The sequence below is a fragment of the Notothenia rossii genome, assembly GCF_949606895.1.
Source record: "Notothenia rossii genome assembly, chromosome: 3".
In the NCBI taxonomy this organism is placed as follows: Eukaryota; Metazoa; Chordata; class Actinopteri; order Perciformes; family Nototheniidae; genus Notothenia; species Notothenia rossii.
The window spans coordinates 95,823,698-95,844,637 of NC_136901.1; the positions used below are offsets into that span (position 1 = coordinate 95,823,698).

At 45.7% G+C, this 20,940-nt stretch overlaps 2 protein-coding genes across 2 annotated transcripts; both read left to right on the forward strand.

The window, feature by feature from the left end:
* Positions 1-3,156: 3,156 nt before the first annotated feature.
* On the forward strand, positions 3,157-8,593 carry LOC307033082 (uncharacterized protein; the record flags this gene model as incomplete). Its single annotated transcript, XM_079671351.1, has 5 exons — positions 3,157-3,202; positions 4,166-4,457; positions 6,478-6,585; positions 8,384-8,462; positions 8,576-8,593. The coding sequence occupies exons 2-5, from the start codon at positions 4,264-4,266 to the stop codon at positions 8,591-8,593; spliced, it is 399 nt and encodes a 132-aa protein (XP_079527477.1). The 5' UTR covers positions 3,157-3,202; positions 4,166-4,263.
* On the forward strand, positions 8,393-19,317 carry LOC307032496 (NLR family CARD domain-containing protein 3-like). The gene is made up of 6 exons (XM_079670493.1): positions 8,393-8,827; positions 8,971-10,765; positions 10,852-11,025; positions 12,564-12,710; positions 14,970-15,016; positions 15,105-19,317. Exons 1-6 carry the CDS (start codon positions 8,593-8,595, stop codon positions 15,683-15,685), a joined length of 2,979 nt encoding a protein of 992 aa, XP_079526619.1. The 5' UTR covers positions 8,393-8,592; the 3' UTR covers positions 15,686-19,317.
* Positions 19,318-20,940: the final 1,623 nt, after the last annotated feature.

Genomic DNA, 20,940 nt, shown 5'->3' on the forward strand with positions numbered 1-20,940 from the left:
GGGTTATATTCAGTATGTACAGCACCTGGGTTCTATTCAGTGTGTACAGCACCTGGGTTCTATTCAGTGTGTACAGCACCTGGGTTCTATTCAGTGTGTACAGCACCTGGGTTCTATTCAGTGTGTACAGCACCTGGGTTATATTCAGTATGTACAGCACCTGGGTTCTGTTCCAGTGTGTACATCACCTGGGTTCTATTCAGTGTGTACAGCACCTGGGTTCTATTCCAGTGTGTACAGCACATGGGTTCTATTCAGTGTGTACAGCACATGGGTTCTATTCAGTGTGTACAGCACCTGGGTTCTATTCAGTGTGTACAGCACCTGGGTTCTGTTCAGTGTGTACAGCATACCTGACATCGAGCAGCCTTGTCTTATCCCCCTGCTCACATTAAAGGGTCTGGACAGACCGCCATTTATCTTAAGCACACTCTCAATGTTCACATCACCTTTATCTTGGCGATGAAGCCCGGGATGAGGCCGAACCTCTCCAGCACCTTCCACAGTTAACGGTGCTCAACCCGGTCGAAAGCCTTTTCCTGGTCCAATGAAACCAGACCAGTGTCGAAACCCAATGAACCAGAGACTTCCAGAATATCTGGAATTAGTGACACGTTGTCAACAATCGACCTGCCGGGCACACAGTAGGTCTGGGACCGGTCTACCACCTGGTCCATCACCTTCCTCAGCCTGGAGGACAGGGCCCTGGACAGCAGCTTGTAGTGGGTGCACAGCAGAGAGACGGGCCTCCATTTCTTTATTTCCTGTAAGTGGACTTTCTTTGGAAGGAGGGTTAAAGCAGCTGTTCTGCAGCTCAGAGGGAGAGTCATTCAAACTTTCATTACAAAGGTCCATTAGATCCTCTTTTAAAAAGTCCCAAAATGTCTTGTAGAACTCTGGGGGGAGGCCATCTATTCCAGGGGCCTTCCCCCCCTGCATGCTCTTGAGTGCTGCACACAGTTCCTCCTCAGTCAAGGGCCTGTCCAGCTCTTTGTTCGTCTCCTCAGAGGCCGTTGGTAGGCCCCTGCAGAACAGATTAAACACTTTCAAAGTCTGTAGAGCTCTCAGAGAAGAGAAGCATCTGAGCTCTCAGTCTGTAGAGCTCTCAGTGAAGAGAAGCATCTGAGCTCTCAGTCTGTAGAGCTCTCAGTCTGTAGAGCTCTCAGTGAAGAGAAGCATCTGAGCTCTCAGTCTGTAGAGCTCTCAGTGAAGAGAAGCATCTGAGCTCTCAGTCTGTAGAGCTCTCAGTCTGTAGAGCTCTCAGTCTGTAGAGCTCTCAGAGAAGCATCTGAGCTCTCAGTCTGTAGAGCTCTCAGTCTGTAGAGCTCTCAGTCTGTAGAGCTCTCAGAGAAGCATCTGAGCTCTCAGTCTGTAGAGCTCTCAGTCTGTAGAGCTCTCAGTCTGTAGAGCTCTGAGTCTGTAGAGCTCTCAGAGAAGCATCTGAGCTCTCAGTCTGTAGAGCTCTCAGTCTGTAGAGCTCTCAGTCTGTAGAGCTCTCAGTCTGTAGATCTCTCAGTCTGTAGAGCTCTCAGTCTGTAGAGCTCTTAGAGAAGAGAAGCATCTGAGCTCTCAGTCTGTAGAGCTCTCAGTCTGTAGAGCTCTCAGTCTGTAGATCTCTCAGTCTGTAGATCTCTCAGTCTGTAGAGCTCTCAGTCTGTAGAGCTCTCAGTGAAGGGAAGCATCTGAGCTCTCAGTCTGTAGAGCTCTCAGTCTGTAGAGCTCTCAGTCTGTAGATCTCTCAGTCTGTAGAGCTCTCAGTCTGTAGAGCTCTCAGTCTGTAGAGCTCTCAGAGAAGCATATGAGCTCTCAGTCTATAGAGCTCTCAGTCTGTAGCTCTCAGTCTGTAGAGCTCTCAGTCTGTAGAGCTCTGAGAGAAGCATCTGAGCTCTCAGTCTGTAGAGCTCTCAGTCTGTAGAGCTCTCAGTCTGTAGAGCTCTGAGTCTGTAGAGCTCTCAGTCTGTAGAGCTCTCAGTCTGTAGAGCTCTCAGAGAAGCTCAGTCTCAGTGGACTTAGTTTGTACAGAATATCAGTATGACAATACGACATCCTCTGTCCTTAGACCCTCTGTCCTTAGACCCTCTGTCCTTAGACCCTCACATCGTACAAAAAAGAACTTTCAGAGAAACCCCACAGTTTAAAGGGGAACATGGAGAAACCTCAGGGAGAGCAACAGAGGAGGGATCCCTCTCCCAGGACAGACAGACGTGCAATAGATGCCGTGTGTAAATTGAAAAGATAATACATTTGCAACATAGGTAGTCCAAATGTTTGGAAATGCATGTGTGTATAATAGGAAGATGAATCCACGAGGATATCCATCCAGGACTTATGATCCAGGACCACAGCCACGACTCAAGATCCAGGACTCGCAATCCATGACACAGGACCGCAGGATCATCCATGACTCCGGATCCCGGCGTATATAGACACCCAAAAGAAAGAACTGTGGGGAAGCTGGGTGAATGGGAACATGAGAGTACACAGGTATAGACAGAGAGAAGGAAGAAGTAAGATGTCCCCCGACAAACTAAGCCTATATCAGCAAAACTGAATCTTTGGTGTAAGAAATTATTACCAGAGTTCATTCATGATTTAAAATGTTCTTCTTTAGCTTTTGGTGGAGAGGAGAGGTCATTGGTTCTTATCTTTATAAGAGAAGTGTTTGAATACTTTAGAAAGTCTTATCTGTGAAGGAAAGCAGATTGAAGTGAGGGCCGTTCTTAATAATTATTACATTCATTATTCATTCACCATCCTTGCTTTAATAACTCTCTCATACTGCCTGTCAATCAATGTGTGATAATAGATCACTTATTGATCCACCAAATGAGAGACTGACCAGATTCCTCTCTCCATCCATTCCTTGTGAAACAATGATGTTCTCTTCATTAGAATATATCTATTGATCCCCATTGAAGTAGTGTGTGGTGTAAAGTTAGGTTTCTATATGAGGTTCCAGTATAGGAGAACTTGCTGATGAAAAGCAGATCACTTGAATGGCAATTTGGACATTTCAAAGTCGCATCTTAACAAAACATCTATATATATAAATATATATCTATATCTATATATAAAGCTATCTATCTATCTATCTATCTATCTATCTATCTATCTGTCAGGGCTCTTATTTTGAAGTGCTTCCTGTTTGCTGTTTACTTTCACTTTGTCCTCGCGGTGTCGCAGCTTCTTCTTCTCTCGAAAGGTTTGTAAGTCTTTGTGACTTTAGAGACACCTCTTCTGACCAATCATTGCTCAGAGAACCCTTTTAGAGACTCGGAGACAGACTTTAACTTATTATTAATTTGTATTATTCCTCAGAGAATAACTCACATTCCTTACTAACTCCTTACTGCTGTCACTGTTTGTGTGTCCGTTTCCGTGTGTGTGTGTGTGTGTGTGTGTGTGTGTGTGTGTGTGTGTGTGTGTTCGTGGTTGTGTGTGCGTTCGTGGTTGAGCGTGTGTTTGTCTGCGTGCGTGTGTGTCTGCGTGCGTGCGTGTGTGTGGTTGAGTGTGTGTGTGTGTGTGTGTGTGTGTGTGTCTGCGTGCGTGCGTGTGTGCGTGTGTGTGTGTGTGTGTTCTCCGCCATCTTAACTGAAGTTGATCGAGCACAGGAAAGTTATCTCTGCTGTGATTGGGTTAGGGTTATCATGTGTAGCGCTTGTCATGTGAGTCGTGAGTCACATGACAAGCACATATTATTTAAAGAAAGGAAATATAAAGAATAATCATTTATAATGATATATACATGTGGAAATATAACGATAGTAATTAAAGAAAACCATAATGTGAAAATAAATAGAGGAATAAATAAAGAGAAAGTTCCTCTTTGTCGCCACCAGAGGGCGACAGATCCCCTCAGCCTCATTCACAGAAACACTGTTTACTAAGGAACAATTCAAATTGATAGTAAACAGAGATAAGAGTAAAGGAGCATGAAATAAAATACATATCATTAAAATAAATAATATTAAAATACTTTTGTAAACAGGAATTGTGGAAACAAATCATTAAATAAAAACTAGATTAACACAAATATGTTTATGTAAATCTAATATAAATAAATATTGAAGCGTAATACAATTATACAAGCGGTAATATAAAGCAAGTGAATGTTTAAATAAGACATACATTTAAAAATGAATAAATGTGGAGATTTTATTTTCAGAGTCCAATTGAAGTGAAGCGTGATCCCAAAGAAAGGCAAAGAGGAAGCAACAGGAAGTGGTTTCCTCCTAAAGATTACACTGTGAGGGTCCTAACAACATGGACCTGGAACCTAAACCTGGACCTGGGCCTGGAACCTGGAACCTGAACCTGGACCTGGACCTGGAACCTGGACCTGGACCTGGACCTGGACCTGGACCTGGACCTGGACCTGGACCTGGACCTGGACCTGGACCTGGACCTGTGTCCTCTAAGAGTGACCGCTCAATGGAGCCTCAATCTGCTGATGGGGGGTAAGACTCAAACTGACTAAAAGCCGTTTGATATAAAGTCAGTTGTTGTCTGTGTTAAAGCTTCTGTGTAACCTTCAGGAAGTCCAAAGGTCAAAGGTTTGATTTGTCATATACACAGATACAGTGAAGTAGTGCAATAGAAACAGGGTCACAGGTTCCTCCAACAATACAACAGAAATATATATATATACATATATATATATATATGTATATATATGTATATATATATATATATATATATATATATACATATATATAAAAGATATAAAACTATTACCGGAAGTTGGCTAGAGGGCACGCTGGCGTGTTTTTCGCTGCTCTTCTTGCCAACGCTTATTTATCGAGTCTATCAATCCCTGACATCAAATCTTTTTCACATACACAGCGAAAAGATTGTTCTGCTCTGGTTTTGTGTTTCTGCCGTCTCCGTTGCTCAGCTGATTATGTTTGGCTGATGTTTAGCTCCTAGCCTCTGCCGTCCTGCCGTTAGCAAAACGAGCTCACCGTCGTGCTCCGCTATCCGTGGAATCCCCGCTCTGGAATACCCCGACTGGGCTCCTCTCTGCCCCGCTCCCAGGACTATCCACGAACCCTCCCTCAGTCCTGCCATCTCAACTGGGGTGTTTTCCATCGCTGCTGCTGAGGCTCGAGATCCGGTTTCTACCAGGCTAATGGTGCTAGCTGCTAGCTGGCTCGCTGTTCTTCCCACATGCCCTACCCCGGAACCTGGGGTCTTCAGACTCTGGCCTCCCGCACCAACCTGTGAACCTTCGGGGATAGAGCCTTCAGTATGGCAGCCCCGACTCTCTGGAACGCTCTCCCTGCGGAGATCCACAACATCCCCACACTTGACGCCTTCAGGGCCCTCAAGTCCCATCTGTCTGCCAAGGACATTGGCCCCAAATCTATTTGTTGTTTTGTCTGTCTGACTGTTCGTCTGACTGCCTTTTGTTTTGTTATGTTTGTTTATAATTCTGTTCTTCCTTGTAAAGCGACCTTGGGTATTATGAAAGGCGCTATAGAAATCCAAGTTATTATTATTATTAAACAATAAAGATTGTGCAAGCTCAGGTTTTTAATAGTCTCCTGGCCTGTGGGACTGTCCCTGAGTCTGGTGGTGTTAGACAGCAGAGGTTGGAGCTGTGGCCACGCAGTCGCGAGTGAACAGGGAGTAGAGGAGAGGGCTGAGCACGCAGCCTTGAGGGGCTCCGGTGTTGAGGATCAGAGTGGAGGATGTGATGTTTCCCACCCGCACTGCCTGGGGTCTGCCCGTCAGGAAGTTCAGGATCAGACCGGAGTCTGCATGAACTCTCTGGCGTTATCCTTTAAAGACACATTCTTTACGTTAGCTTCACACTGCTGGTGCTGGAGTGCAGCTGAAGAGAGGCGATGCGCTTCGTAGATAAACTTCACGTCTTTTGGATTTTCTCTGAAAAGCTGTCCTTCACATAGAGAGCAGTCCACCGGCTGATATAGGGAACTCAGAAAGTCAGGAAGGTTTAAATGTTTAATCTTCTTTTCAATCTGTTCACACATCGGCAACACAAAGCGATCACTAGCATTACGTTGTTATATAAAGTGACTCGAAGAGATTCAACATATTTTCCATCAGTTCATTTCATTTCAAACCTTTATTTATCCAGGTGAATCCCATTGAGATCATTGATCTCTTTTTTAAGGGAGACCTGCTCAAGTAGTTCCACATGAAACATAAAAACATAAACAGAACAACAAAAGGACATCTTACAGCATCATTACAGGGATTACAATTTACAATAACTATCCACATGAACAGGTACCAACAGCTTCCGGTTGAGTAGCATCCAACCGAGCTTTAAAAACATTTAGTGGCACCAGATTGCTCAGTTTCCAATTCAATTACAGACTGTTCCAAGACAGAGGAGCTGCGCATCTAAAAGCTTTCTTCCCTAAGACAGTCCTAGCAGTTTGCACATTTAATAAAACTACAGCATGAGATCAGTTTCTCTCCAGCTGGCAAAAGCATCTGTTTCTGTTTCAGGGTCCAGCAGCAGAGAGCAGACTCTCCCTGCTGTCTGTCCTTCAAGAGCGACTGGTCAAAGGACTTCGTCATAGACTTTAAAGGACGACCTCCAACTGCTGATCAGAGGTAAGCTGTAACTCATAGTAAGAGTCCGGTTATGATTGAATAAAGCTAGTCCGTATGAAGTCTTGTCCAACTTATTTTCCAGAAGTTTTTCTCCAGCATGTTTTACGGCCACATAATCAGGAGAGAGGAAGTCGTTTTTTCTCAGCGAGAACTTAAATACCGTGAGTCTCCAGATATGTGGGATGAGACAAAGTCAGGTGGAACAGCAGGTGGAGTCAGGTGGAGTCAGGTGGAGTCAGTCAGGTGGAGTCAGGTGGAGTCAGGTGGAACAGCAGGTGGAGTCAGTCAGGTGGAGTCAGTCAGGTGGAGTCAGTCAGGTGGAGTCAGGTGGAGTCAGTCAGGTGGAGTCAGGTGGAACAGCAGGTGGAGCAGCAGGTGGAACAGCAGGTGGAGTCAGGTGGAGTCAGGTGGAGTCAGGTGGAACAGCAGGTGGAGTCAGGTGGAGTCAGTCAGGTGGAGTCAGGTGGATTCAGTCAGGTGGAGTCAGGTGGAGTCAGTCAGGTGGAGTCAGGTGGAGTCAGTCAGGTGGAGTCAGTCAGGTGGAGTCAGTCAGGTGGAGTCAGTCAGGTGGAGTCAGGTGGAGTCAGTCAGGTGGAGTCAGGTGGAACAGCAGGTGGAGCAGCATGTGGAACAGCAGGTGGAGTCAGGTGGAGTCAGTCAGGTGGAGTCAGTCAGGTGGAGTCAGGTGGAACAGCAGGTGGAGTCAGGTGGAGTCAGTCAGGTGGAGTCAGGTGGAGTCAGGTGGAGTCAGGTGGAGTCAGGTGGAGTCAGTCAGGTGGAGTCAGTCAGGTGGAGTCAGGTGGAGTCAGGTGGAGTCAGTCAGGTGGAGTCAGGTGGAGTCAGTCAGGTGGAGTCAGGTGGAGTCAGGTGGAGTCAGTCAGGTGGAGTCAGTCAGGTGGAGTCAGGTGGAGTCAGTCAGGTGGAGTCAGGTGGAGTCAGTCAGGTGGAGTCAGGTGGAGTCAGTCAGGTGGAGTCAGGTGGAGTCAGTCAGGTGGAGTCAGTCAGGTGGAGTCAGTTGGAGTCAGTCAGGTGGAGTCAGGTGGAGTCAGTCAGGTGGAGTCAGTCAGGTGGAGTCAGTCAGGTGGAGTCAGTGAGGTGGAGTCAGGTGGAACAGCAGGTGGAGCAGCAGGTGGAACAGCAGGTGGAGTCAGGTGGAGTCAGTCAGGTGGAGTCAGGTGGAGTCAGGTGGAGTCAGGTGGAGTCAGGTGGAGTCAGGTGGAGTCAGGTGGAACAGCAGGTGGAGTCAGGTGGAGTCAGGTGGAGTCAGGTGGAGTCAGGTGGAGTCAGGTGGAACAGCAGGTGGAGTCAGGTGGAGTCAGGTGGAGTCAGGTGGAGTCAGTCAGGTGGAGTCAGGTGGAGTCAGTCAGGTGGAGTCAGGTTAGATTTGTTCCCAAAATCGTGCAGCCCTAGCGCGCATTCAGGTAGGCCCGCCTCAAGGCCGGCTACGTCTATAGAAATCTCAGTAGGTGAATGCTTGCATAGAGGGTAGTACCCATAGAGTCCAGTAGAGGGCTTATATAACAAGGGTTACAATACATAACCCAGTGTTTCAGTCTCTCTGTTTCACTCTGTAGAAGCAGGTCTTAACAATGTTGTTTAGTCTGCTCCTGTCTTTCAGTGTAAGGCTATGGACCCAGCAGATAAAAGAAAATCAATTAATAAAAGTAAATATTCCTGTAGTGCAAAGTTCCCGCTGACGCACAGGACCACCAGCCTGTTTCCCTGTCCTCCTTTACCCTGAGTGTGTCTCTGTGTGGACATACATCATGTGAGCTAATGCTTCATGGTTCCTCCACAGAGGGGACCAGGAGAGCTGGGAGGTTCCCGGTGGTCAGTCTGCCCAGCAGCATCAGACACAGCTGGACTCCATATTCACGGTGAGTACATGTACTACAGATACTTGACCTCTCTTCTGTTCACAGTCATCTCCATGCTGCACTTTCAGAGAGTCAGTCTGTCCGGATCTGATGTTTGGATCCATGGTTTATAGTTTGTGTCCTTCATGTGATGTTCCAGCTGCTGGAGGACCACATCGTCACCTTTGTGAAGAGCGAGCTGAAGAAGATCCAGAAGGCTCTGAGTTCAGATTACCCAGCATGCTTAGAGAGTCAGAGGGAGGATGAGGAGGTGTTGGAGGCTGAGGATGAAGAACAGAGGAGGAGCAGAGAGGCCTTCCTGAACATCACACTGCACTTCCTGAGGAGCATGAAGCAGGAGGAGCTGGCTGACCGTCTGCACAGCAGTAAGAGGGTTTCTATAGAGAGTTAACACTCTGGATAAATGTCTCCTCTGCTGATGTCTCAAGAGACCAACATATATCCATACTTCATTCAGAGAACCAGAGTTACAGTGTGACCTCATGATCTTTGTTGTGTGTTCTTTCAGAAACCTTTGCTGCAGTCTGTCAGCGTAAACTTAAGTCCACCCTGAAGGAGAGGTTCCAGTGTGTGTTTGAGGGCATTGCTAAAGCAGGAAACCCAACCCTTCTGAACCAGATCTACACAGAGCTCTACATCACAGAGGGGGGGTCTGCAGAGGTCAATGCTGAACATGAGGTCAGACAGATTGAAACAGCATCCAGGAAACCAGACAGACCAGAAACAACCATCAGACAAGAAGACTTCTTTAAAGCCTCACCTGGAAGAGATGCACCAATCAGAGCAGTGCTGACAAAGGGCGTGGCTGGCATTGGGAAAACAGTCTTAACACAGAAGTTCACTCTGGACTGGGCTGAAGGCAAAGCCAACCAGGACATCCAGTTCATATTTCCATTCACCTTCAGAGAGCTGAATGTGGTGAGAGAGAACAAGTACAGCTTGGTGGAACTTGTTCATCACTTCTTCTCTGAAACCAGAGACGCAGGAATCTGCAGGTTTGATCAGTTCCCGGTTGTGTTCATCTTTGACGGTCTGGATGAGAGTCGACTTCCTCTGGACTTCCTCAACACTGAGATCCTGACTGATGTCACAGAGTCCACCTCAGTGGATGTGCTGCTGACAAACCTCATCAGGGGGAAGCTGCTTCCCTCTGCTCGCCTCTGGATAACCACACGACCTGCAGCAGCCAATCAGATCCCTCCTGAGTGTGTGGACATGGTGACAGAGGTCCGAGGGTTCACTGACCCACAGAAGGAGGAGTACTTCAGGAAGAGGTTCAGAGATCAGGAGCAGGCCGGCACCATCATCTCCCACATCAAGACCTCACGAAGCCTCCACATCATGTGCCACATCCCAGTCTTCTGCTGGATCTCTGCCTCAGTTCTGGAGGAGGTGTTGAAAACCAGAGAGGGGGGAGAGCTGCCCAAGACCCTGACTGAGATGTACATCCACTTCCTGGTGGTTCAGTCCAAAGTGAAGAACATCAAGTATGATGGAGGAGCTGAGACAGATCCACACTGGAGTCCAGAGAGCAGGAAGATGATGGAGGCTCTGGGGAAACTGGCTTTTGAGCAGCTGCAGAAAGGCAACCTGATCTTCTATGAGTCCGACCTGACAGAGTGTGGCATCGATATCAGAGCAGCCTCAGTGTACTCAGGAGTGTTCACACAGGTCTTTAGAGAGGAGAGAGGACTGTACCAGGACCAGGTGTTCTGCTTCGTCCATCTGAGCTTTCAGGAGTTTCTGGCTGCTCTTCATGTCCATCTGACCTTCATCACCTCTGGAGTCAACCTGCTGGCAGAAGAACCAACAACCTCCCAGAAGCCTAAAGTCAAACCTGAACTAACACATCTCTACCAGAGTGCTGTGGACCAGGCCTTACAGAGTCCAAACGGACACCTGGACTTGTTCCTCCGCTTCCTCCTGGGTCTTTCTCTGCAGACCAATCAGAAACTCCTACGAGGCCTGCTCACACAGACAGGAAGTCGCTCACAGACCAATCAGGAAACAGTCCAGTACATCAAGAAGAAGATAGATGAGGATCTGTCTGCAGAGAGAAGCATCAACCTGTTCCACTGTCTGAATGAACTGAATGATCGTTCTCTAGTGGAGCAGATCCAACAGTCCCTGAGTTCAGGAAGTCTCTCCTCAGATAAACTGTCTCCTGCTCAGTGGTCAGCTCTGGTCTTCATCTTACTGTCATCAGGAGAAGATCTGGACGTGTTTGACCTGAAGAAATACTCTGCTTCAGAGGAGGCTCTTCTGAGGCTGCTGCCAGTGGTCAAAGCCTCCAGGAAAGCTCTGTAAGTACAGAGATCATTGATTTAGTGAATCAGTTATTAACACACTGCTGTCTTCTGAATAACTGTTGTCCTCATCGTCTCTTCAGGCTGAGTGTCTGCAACCTGTCAGAGAGAAGCTGTGCAGCTCTGTCCTCAGTCCTCAGCTCCCAGTCCTCTAGTCTGAGAGATCTGGACCTGAGTAACAACGACCTGCAGGATTCAGGAGTGAAGCTGCTGTCTGCTGGACTGGAGAGTCCACACTGTGAACTGAAGACTCTCAGGTCAGAGACCAGAACAGTTTGACTTAGCCAGCAATACAAGTCAATACCACCATCAGCCATGCTGCTGTGCTGTGGGAATACCATCACTCACATCTGTATCTTTGTAACGCAACAATGAGAGAACACACGTTATACCATCATCGATTACATTCAAGATTCAGAGATGTATTGTCATGTCATATACACAACTACGGTGTAGTTCTGCAATGAAGGAAACACGTAGGTCAGAGGTTCCTCAACAGTGCAATTACAAGACGTACATTTTTATAGAAATAAAATAATAATAATATAGTCTACAAAAATGTATAAAAACAGAGCAAGCTCAGGTGCTTAACTCTCTCTTAACATTGTTGTTGTGAAACGAGACACAACAAATGTGTCACATTTCTCCAAATGACTCCTGGCACGACCTTCTTTAAAGCCTCTAAAAGGAGCTTTCATTATGAGTGATTTGGGCAGCTCTTATTGGACGAAGCGTTTGACCTCCAGAACTCATTTGGGTAGTTTCAGCCGAGCACCTCCTAGTCCGAGACTCTCTTCCTGGAAACGGTGGATTGCTCCCTCCGGGTTGGCAGTGAGCGGCCGTCTCTCAATGTCGAGTAAAGCTGCTGCAGAGCCACTATTTCAAGTATACTCCGACATCGAGTGGCGCCGAATGCTGGGCATTTAAACAGTCCTTCGGCGCTACTCGATGATGTAGTATACTTGAAATAATGGCTCTGCAGCAGCTTTACTGGACATTGAGAAACGGCCAGTTTCTCTCCAAAGTGGGGAGTTCAACTATCTCAGGGTCTCGTTAACGAGGGAGGGTCAAATGAAGCGTTAGATGGACAGGCGGTTTGTTGCAGAGTCAGCAGTGATGCAGGCGTTGTACACAATCGTTAAGAGAGAGGAAGCTGAGCTGGAGATCCGTCTGCGATCAACCCTTACTCCCCGTCATGAGCTTTAGGTAGTCACTGAAAGGATGAGACCACAGATACAAGCAGTCTAACTGAGCGTCAGATTAAAGCTTCTTCTGCAGGCTGACTGGGCCTCAGAGATTGGGGGAGGAGCTCTGAAGAGACAGAACATGCTGAGTGATTTAATTTGTGTCCTGAGACGCCTCAGGACCAGCCAGCAGGAGCTGAGGTGGTGCTGGTTAAACACCATTTCATTATTCTGTGTCTAACACTCTGGATGATTTCTGAAATACTCCATGTATCTCCACAATGAGCAGCCCTGATAGGCCACACTGTGAGCGTCTCAGACGATCTGCCTGGTGGTGTTGGAGGTCTGATGTCCAAACTGTAGTAGAGTGTGTCGGCTGCAGATCTTCTTGTAGTCATCTCTCTGTGTCTTTGTTCACATTATTCTCTATTCCTTTGTTTTATGATCTGTTCATATCAATAAGACCCTTACCATGGCTGTCCAGTTGAACTGTGAAGCAGTGACTGGAGTTTTAGGTGTAGAGATGACCCAGAGGTGATGCAGTAATAAGCCCCGCCCCCTTCCAGTCCTGGACCCTCAGATGATCTGACGGCTTGTTTGTGTGTCTTCAGGCTGTCAGGCTGTCTGATCACAGAGGAAGGCGGTGATGCTCTGGCCTCAGCTTTAAACCCCTCCCATCTGAGAGAGCTGGACCTGAGCTACAATCACCCAGGAGCCTCAGGGGGGAGGCTGCTGTCTGCTGGACTGGACACGCTCAGGTATGGAGAGGCACTCAGTCTGATAGAGGAGGTAGAAACTGGCTCCTATGACCTGAAACATCCAGAGCTGATAGACCTGACTCTTCACACTGTCTGCCGTCAGCTGTTAGCATCAAACACAAATGTTCCACCACTGAGAGGCAACCCCCCCTCAGTGGGTCAATGTTCATCGTGGAAAGTCCAACAGGAACAGAGTGGGGGGGGTTTTAATGTTCCCACAGATTTGTCTTATAATTAGCACAAGAAATGACATCATGAATAAATAAACTGATTCATTTTGATGTGTTTTTATTGAGTCCTAGCAAACTGCAAATCAGAAGAGCCTTTATCAGTTGTTTGATTTCTCATGAACAATACAAACACTCATCATCACATCGGCAGCAAAGCCACAGGGTGTGTAGTATTGGAATTCTGATTCCATAGATGTGTCTCCCATCACCCAAAACCCCTGACTATTCTCTCAACTCAGTATTTACATTCTTTAATTCAAAGAAAATCAGTCCTTTCCTATCAGCTGTGCACCGTTATGGTGTAAATATAATCTACCGATTGGATCAAATATAAAAGTCAGCCGAATTAGTGTTGATCCTGCAAAGAGACGTATTGTGTGAAAAGAAATGTAAAATGTTGTTTAATTGCTGATATATTTATGATCCACGTCACGTTTTCAGTGTTGGTGGCAGTTCCTCATGTTTGTCTAGAAGTCTTCTCATCAGGGCTCCATAAATAGAGAACTACGGCAGATCTGTAATATTTAATCCAGCCGAACCGTGTATTACAATGCCGTTATGTGATGACCTCCAAGCACACTTTGACTTTCAAAGAGAAAAGCAAGAACACTCGGATTAAAGTATTATTTACTTTACTTTTTTTTTTTAAATGGTTTCGGCTTTCACATCGCATAAACACCATATCCCAACGTGCATTACGGCTAATTAATCCAATCAACGAGCTTCAACCATAGCTGAGGATCATGGGTAATCGGTTCAGTGGGTGTATCGCAATGACGCTCGAAATGTCCCAAATATACTTCTGTTTCCGTAATTGTTTATGACGGATGTATTTAGTTATACACACTTTCCTTCACATTTTAATTTTAATTTACATTTAAGTATTTCGTGAGGCCTTCTAAAATGTTTTTAAATATAACTAGGGTTCTAGTTGATGAGTTTGTAAATGAACATGAACCCAAGCTGTTGCCTGGCAACACAATTCTGTTAGTTAGTTATGGCTGATAAGGCTTATCACTTATTGGCTTATTACTTATTACTGTTTTGATATTTTAAACCCCAAACCGATGGAAAAACCCACAGCAACATAGGAAAGTCGGTAATAACATGACCCGGCGCTCGGGTTAATAGGAAAAATTATTTCATACTTAATATTATTAATGACTTTATTTTGAAATTCAGTTCCTGACGGATGGCAAAAAAGCCCGATATTAAAGAATCAAACAAATAAATAAAAGCAAGGATAAGTGTGTGTTATTGGTGAGTAAATAACAGAGTGTTATTTAGAAAAGAATAACAAATTAGAAGGAAAGATTTAAAAAATACAGATGTCAGTATTCTGAGGCTCTGAGCCATTTCTTTTCCTCACGGCCGGCAAAAAAGGTCCGACATTATACGATTTAAAACAAAAACAATAGTCGTGGCTTGATATTGAGTAAGAACATGTTTTTATGAACCCCACCGCTTCCGGTCTTCCAAGAGCCGAACGGACAGAAAGACGTGCTGCAGGCACGAAACATACTACCAATAGAAATACATTGCTTTTCAAATCGTTCTTTGTGAACCAAAGAAAATGGGAAAATGGTGTTGGCGAACTCGAATCAATAGATTACATGTCGTGACTATAACACAAAATGCCGTGACACTGGGTTCCATCAACACCTGGGTAGGAAATCATAGAAGTCATAAAAGAGACTCCTCAGTATTTGTAGATCTAATGGAGGGGGGGGGGGGGCAGCAGGTGTTGGCTGGAGTGTCTATAAGGGTTACATTGGGTCACAGAGGACGATGCTCTGACGTCATCATCCTCACACATTTGTTATATGTTTACAAAAAAAACATATGTTAAAACTTTTCCCGTTCTTAATATAGACTATATTTGGGGTCGATATGTGTTGACTGCAGATCTCTGTGACCGGATATCGTTTTTCGGCTTAGTGAACATGTGTCTCTGGGGTTAGGGTTAGTTTGTGGACGACGTATAAAATCATTTATGGACTAACTGACCCCCCCCCCTCTCTGCTTCCAGCCTGGAGCCTGCTGCAGTCCGGTTCTTGAGGCCAGGTCTCAGGAAGTGTAAGTGTGTTTTTCATCATGAACATCTTCACCCTGGGACATCACAGGGACATGAATAACCTTTAATACCTGCTGTGTCTCTCATCAGATTCCTGTGGACTCACACTGGACTCAAACACAGTGAACAGAGGACTCAGACTGTCTGAGGACAACAGGAAGGTGACATGGGTGAAGGAGGATCAGAAATATCCTGATCATCCAGAGAGGTTTGACTCCTGTCCTCAGCTGATGTGCAGAGAAGCTCTGACTGGTCGCTGTTACTGGGAGGTCGAGTGGAGAGGAGCGGTTTATATATCAGTGACTTACAGAGGAATCAGGAGGAGAGGAGAGAGAGAGGAATGTGAGTTTGGAGAGAATGATCAGTCCTGGAGTCTGGAGTACTATGATAGAGGTTACTATGTCAGTCACAATAAGATAGGAACACACATCCCCTCCTCCTCCTCCTCCCTCCTCTACCATGTATCCTCCTTTTTGCTTTCTCACTACCTCCCCTCTGGTAGAGTAGCAGTGTATCTGGATCATCCTGCTGGCTCTCTCTCCTTCTACAGAGTCTCCTCTGACACACTGACCCACCTCTACACCGTCAGAACCACATTCACTGAACCTCTCTATGCTGGGTTTAGGTTCTGGCCTGGTGCCTCAGTGTCTCTGTGTGCTCTGCAGCAGTGATACCCCCCCCCCCCCCTGCTGAGCACATAGATCAGTGTGTTCAGGATCACTCTGAGAGCGTTTCCTTGGTACGCCCCTCAGCAGAGACGTTATCTGTGCTCTTTGAAACCAGATCACAGCGAAAGCAAAGCTTCAGATTCAGAGCGACTCTGGTTTGTAGACAGCGTCTGTGTCTCTGTCTCCAGATGTCTTGCTCTTTCTCCAGATGTATGAATCAGTGGCGTAGCCAGGAATTATTGTGTGGGTGGGCCTGGAGAAATGTAGGTGGGCCAGGGGGAGACTTATTAAGCGTGGGGTCTGAGCTGAAACTTCATTAATGATTTTTTAATGCACTAATTGAACATAAGCATAAACTAGCAGTGAAAACAAAAACATAGGCACGGCGGCCTCAGAATGTGTGTTCTACTGACATCCACATGACTGGGGATGGGTATCGTTAAGGTTTTAACGGTAGGCCCACTACTACTTTTATCGATACCGCTTATCGATCCGGTGCTTTAACGGTACTTTTATCGGTTTTTTGGAAAGAAAATAAGGTAAACTTACTAAACAAATTATGAACAAAACTAACATTGCTTTTTATTTAGATTAAATACATAATATTTCACATCAAAAGAAACAACAATCGTATACATCGTATTAAATAATCTGATAGAACTGTAAACAGAATAGCTGAAACTTTAACAAACTAAATAACTCAGTTTCCTCTAATCATTAACCCATGTTTGTATCATGTAGTTAACTCCGTGTGTCGCTGCTAGCATACATAACACCTGACGTGGAAACGTTACTCGTGGACGGGGCTACAGAGCTACTAGAAAGACAGTGGAACCCGGTGCATTCCTCCGTCTGGATGTGGAGCACTTTGATAAATGTTTAGACAAATAGCTCGTGTTACCGCCCTCAGATGCTAAACTCTTATTGCACTTTAGGTAACGAGCATCGAGACGGGTAAAGTTTAACCACACCTCGGAGCGCGTTCTCTCCGCCATCTCCTCCGTGTGTGTGTGTTGCTGCATGTAGCAGCTGCGTGTGTGTAAACTGCCCCGCCCCCTCGCAAGCAGGCGGGGATTGGAAAGATCTAAAATACTAAAAATAATCATAGACGCATTTTGCTGTCTTTTTGCATATTAGAAACGGAGTTGGCGAAACTAAAACTGCAATATAATGTTTGTGTAGTAATAAGACATATGACAGATATGTTTCACATGTCTCTCTCCAGTACCGACCGATAACGTCGGAGCTTAATGGTACCACGCTCTTTAATAATTCAGGCCTGGGGCCCGTTTAATACCGGGGCTCGGTACCCATCCCTACACACGACTGGCTCGGTCACAGGTTGTTTATCCTTGACAGTCGCACAGTGGGCACACACTGAGAGAGTCTTTTCATATTCAGCAAATGTGTACGCTTCACTGCAGACCTCAAGAAGAAAAAAGACTTTAATTCACTCACGGCAAAACTTACTTTACTTACTAATTTACGAACGTCAAAAAAAAGCACTCCCTATTCCATTGTCATGAAGGTGGAATCTAACTATATCCAGAATAACTTTGATTGGATCCAGGCTAGAAACATGTTTATTTCTGCTGTACAGTTGGGCATTTCAACATGGGGGTCTATGGGGATTGCTCCTTTCTGCATCCATCCCCTGTTGGCCACTAGAGGAACTGCAGTTTGTGGCACTTCCTTCTGGGCTTCCCAGCTCTGCGCTATAATGCACTGGTTGGCTGTGGGTGGGCCAGACGTGCATGTGGGTGGGCCCAGGCCCACCCGGGCCCACCCACAGCTACGCCACTGGTATGAATGTTCACGCTTTGCTTCGTTCAGCTTGGTTCTCTTTTTGTACGAGCACTGAGAGAAATACAGACTTCCTTTATGTTTGCATAGTTTGTTAATGAAGCTGATTCTGAATGATCGTAATGAACATCAGTACTGACCGATGATTAAATAACAAGTCACTGCCATGCTGCCATAATCCCTCTGAGCACTAGAGGGCAGCAGTCACTGTCACTTCAATATAACCCTTCTTAATATTCACCAATAGAAATCAGTGTATTTCACATGTAAACCTTACGTGTTCAAAAAGCATCAAATATGACATATTCAGCAAAGCTTGCAGCAGAGATCAGCCTCAGCCTCCCTGTTCAGTGGCTGTATCGCAGAGACGCTCGAAGTGTGGCAAAGTTCCTAAAAACTGTCCAGCTTAGAGTTAACACATACATATACTCCTGTTTCCCTGATTGATCATGACGGATGTATTTGGTTGTACACACATTACTTATATTACATTTACTAACTCTTTACATTTGGATTATCATAAAAGTATTTTGTTAGGCTTTCTAAAATAAAAGTAGTGTTCTTGTTGCAGAGTTTGTGAATGAACCCCAGCTGTTGCCTGGCAACGTAATCCTGTTGATAATCAATAAGGCTTATTACTGTGTACTGTTTGATATTTGTAACACCAAGCCGATGGAACAAACCCACAGCAACAAAGAAAGACAGTCTTAACATGACCCAGTGGTCGAGTTAATAAAGAAAATAATATCAAACATATTTTTAATATTCACTTTATTTTGAAATGAAAAGAAACCGGTAAATAAATACAGTTTCCGATGCACTCCGACTCTCGGTCCTGACCAGAGACATCATATAATCAAACAAATAAATAAAACATGGATACTTGTGTTTTATTGTTGAGTTAATCACAGGGTGAGGTTTAGAAAAGAATAACAGATTAGATTCCAGTATTCTGAGCCCCGACTCTCTTCCTCACCCACGGCAAAAAGTCAGACATTATTCAATAAAACCAATAAAAATACGTTGTTTTTAAATCGTTCTCATTCGTTAAAAAAAGTAAGATGAACTGGAATGAAGAGATCAGATCACCTGACTATAACCCGACATGTCGTGAGACTGGGTTGAACTGTGTGGAGTCTATTTTTATATAACATTACAAGAGTGATTCTTGTTATTACATGATATGCTTTTTGTGCTCATGAGAGATTGCTATGACTATAAAATAAATAGACTCAATCACCAAAACCAGGTTCTGATGGGTTTGATACGAAACGAAGGGAATAGTCATAGAGAGAGTTTTAGCTTGCAATAGAAAGGTTGCAAAGACCAGGTGCAGACACTGTGGAGACAAAGAGTTATTGAGAACAGGAGATCGCTCTGGCCTTGGACCGTGTGTGCTCAACGCCTACGCATCAACTGGGAATCAGTGCAATGGAGGATTCCACTATCTATTGCAGAAGCTGTAGCAAAACAAATTACGTAGGATAGCAACTAGAGTAGGGAGGAACCTTCACCGGCCGGCCGAATGCTGATTGGAGTTCGTGTTGCCAAGAGACTTTGTCTAAGTCTGTGCACCAACCAGGGAGGCCAAAGTCTAAACCACGGTTCTCCCCATCTAGTCTCAACCAATCATAATATGACACCTATTCTCTGTAAAAAGTATATGAAATGTGTTTTGCCAGTTTTCCGGGGCTCTGGAAGGAAGTGTGAGACAGTTAACTGCTTGGAGTGGAAACTGCTCGCGGCCTGTGGAACACTGATCTCCAGAAACCTCAGCTGAGTATTTGTATTCCTTATCACAACTGAAATAAATCTGTTTTATTATAACCTTATTGCCTGGTCCGACTCCTTGCTTCGCAGAGGACTTTTGAACATGACAACTGGGACAGATACCATCACGTGTCCTTTCATCTGGAGTCAGGATGTACCGGAGGATTCTCTCTGCACACCAGATTGGTGTATTGTAATCTTTTAAATCTACAGTGAACTTATTCAAATGGAGTTCTGGAGTCTCATGTTCTGTTGAATTGAATGTGTCAGGTATGAAACCATGGATCAGTTGAAGATGTATTCATGAGATGATGTTGGAGAGCCAGGAGAGGATTGTTCTCTGAACAGAACGCTGAGACTCAGAACCACCATGTGTAACTATCAGCCTCATCTTACAGTTATAAGGTTGTACACATCTTTATGGGACATTTTTGGCAGCTGTGAATAAAAGGAAGACACACACACACACACACACACACACACACACACACACACACACACACACACACACACACACACACACACACACACACACACACACACACACACACACACACACACACACTTTGCTTGCTTATGGTTGTCCATCGAATCCGATGATGACGTCCACTTCTATCGGTGAGTTCTTTGGTGGCTAACCCTAACCCTAACCCTAACCCTAACCCTAACCCTAACCCTATCCTGGACCCACAAGTCCTATTGCAGGTAGGACAAGTGTTTATGGTGGTAGTAGCAACGGCAACTGTAGGCGTGTTCCTCCTGAGTCTCCTCTCCTGTCTCCTGGCTGTCCTTTCCTCCTCCAGCATTTGGGTCCCATCCCGGCACAGCTGGCGCCAGGTGTTACGGTCAGCAGCAGCGTCCTCCAGGGCCTCAGGTCTGATTTTACATTTCTTTAACGCAGTCTTCCGCTGGTCTTTATAGCGCTTCTTCTGCCCTCCAGCAGAGCGTCGACCATGGTGTAGCTGGCCATATAGCACTCTGCGAGGCAGGCGGTTTGAGGGCATCCTTACTACATGGCCCAGCCATCGTAGCTGGTGCTGAGTAATTGTGGCCTCAATACTCCTGCAGTTGGTCTTCGAGAGTACTTCAGAGTGAGGCACACGATCACGCCAGGTAATTCCCAGGATGCGCTGAAGGCAGCGTATGTGGAACTGCTCTTGGGCCCTGATGTGGCGGCTGTAAGTTACCCAGGCTTCGCAGCTGTAAAGGAGGGTAGTGATTAGGGCTGTGCAATTAATCGTATTTTAATCGCGATTATCATTATGGCTTGCGACGATTATGAAAACAGCATAATTGACAAAATACGATTATTTTGCTGTGTGCGCTTTCGCCCCTCCCTAAAAGCCCACTCAGCCACGTGGGAGTGACATGTGTTGTGAGTCTTCAGCGCGAGAAAAGATGTCAGAACAAGAGCAGCAACTCCTTAAAAAGAAGGATCGCGGGGAGATTCCCAGTCGATCGCGAGATGTGTCTAAAAATAGAACAACAATATTCTGTTTGATCTTTAATGTCCTGTAACATAATCTTCCTGTGCCAGAATAATGCACTTGAACGCATCAAAGCTTTGTGATTGGCCGGGGTCACCCCATGTGTCGGAGCGCGGCTGGTGGGCAGTGGGCACTAGTTCGCTGACGTTGTCCGTGGCAACAGGAGTGACAGCCCGCACACACACAAGACCGCAATTA

Coding starts and splice junctions, on each gene's coding strand:
- LOC307032496 (XM_079670493.1), top strand. CDS start 8,593: ATGTTCCAGCTGCTGGAGGACCACATCGTCACCTTTGTGAAGAGCGAG. Junction 8,828..8,970: donor GGCTGACCGTCTGCACAGCA/GTAAGAGGGTTT, acceptor GTGTTCTTTCAG/AAACCTTTGCTGCAGTCTGT. Junction 11,026..12,563: donor TGTGAACTGAAGACTCTCAG/GTCAGAGACCAG, acceptor GTGTGTCTTCAG/GCTGTCAGGCTGTCTGATCA.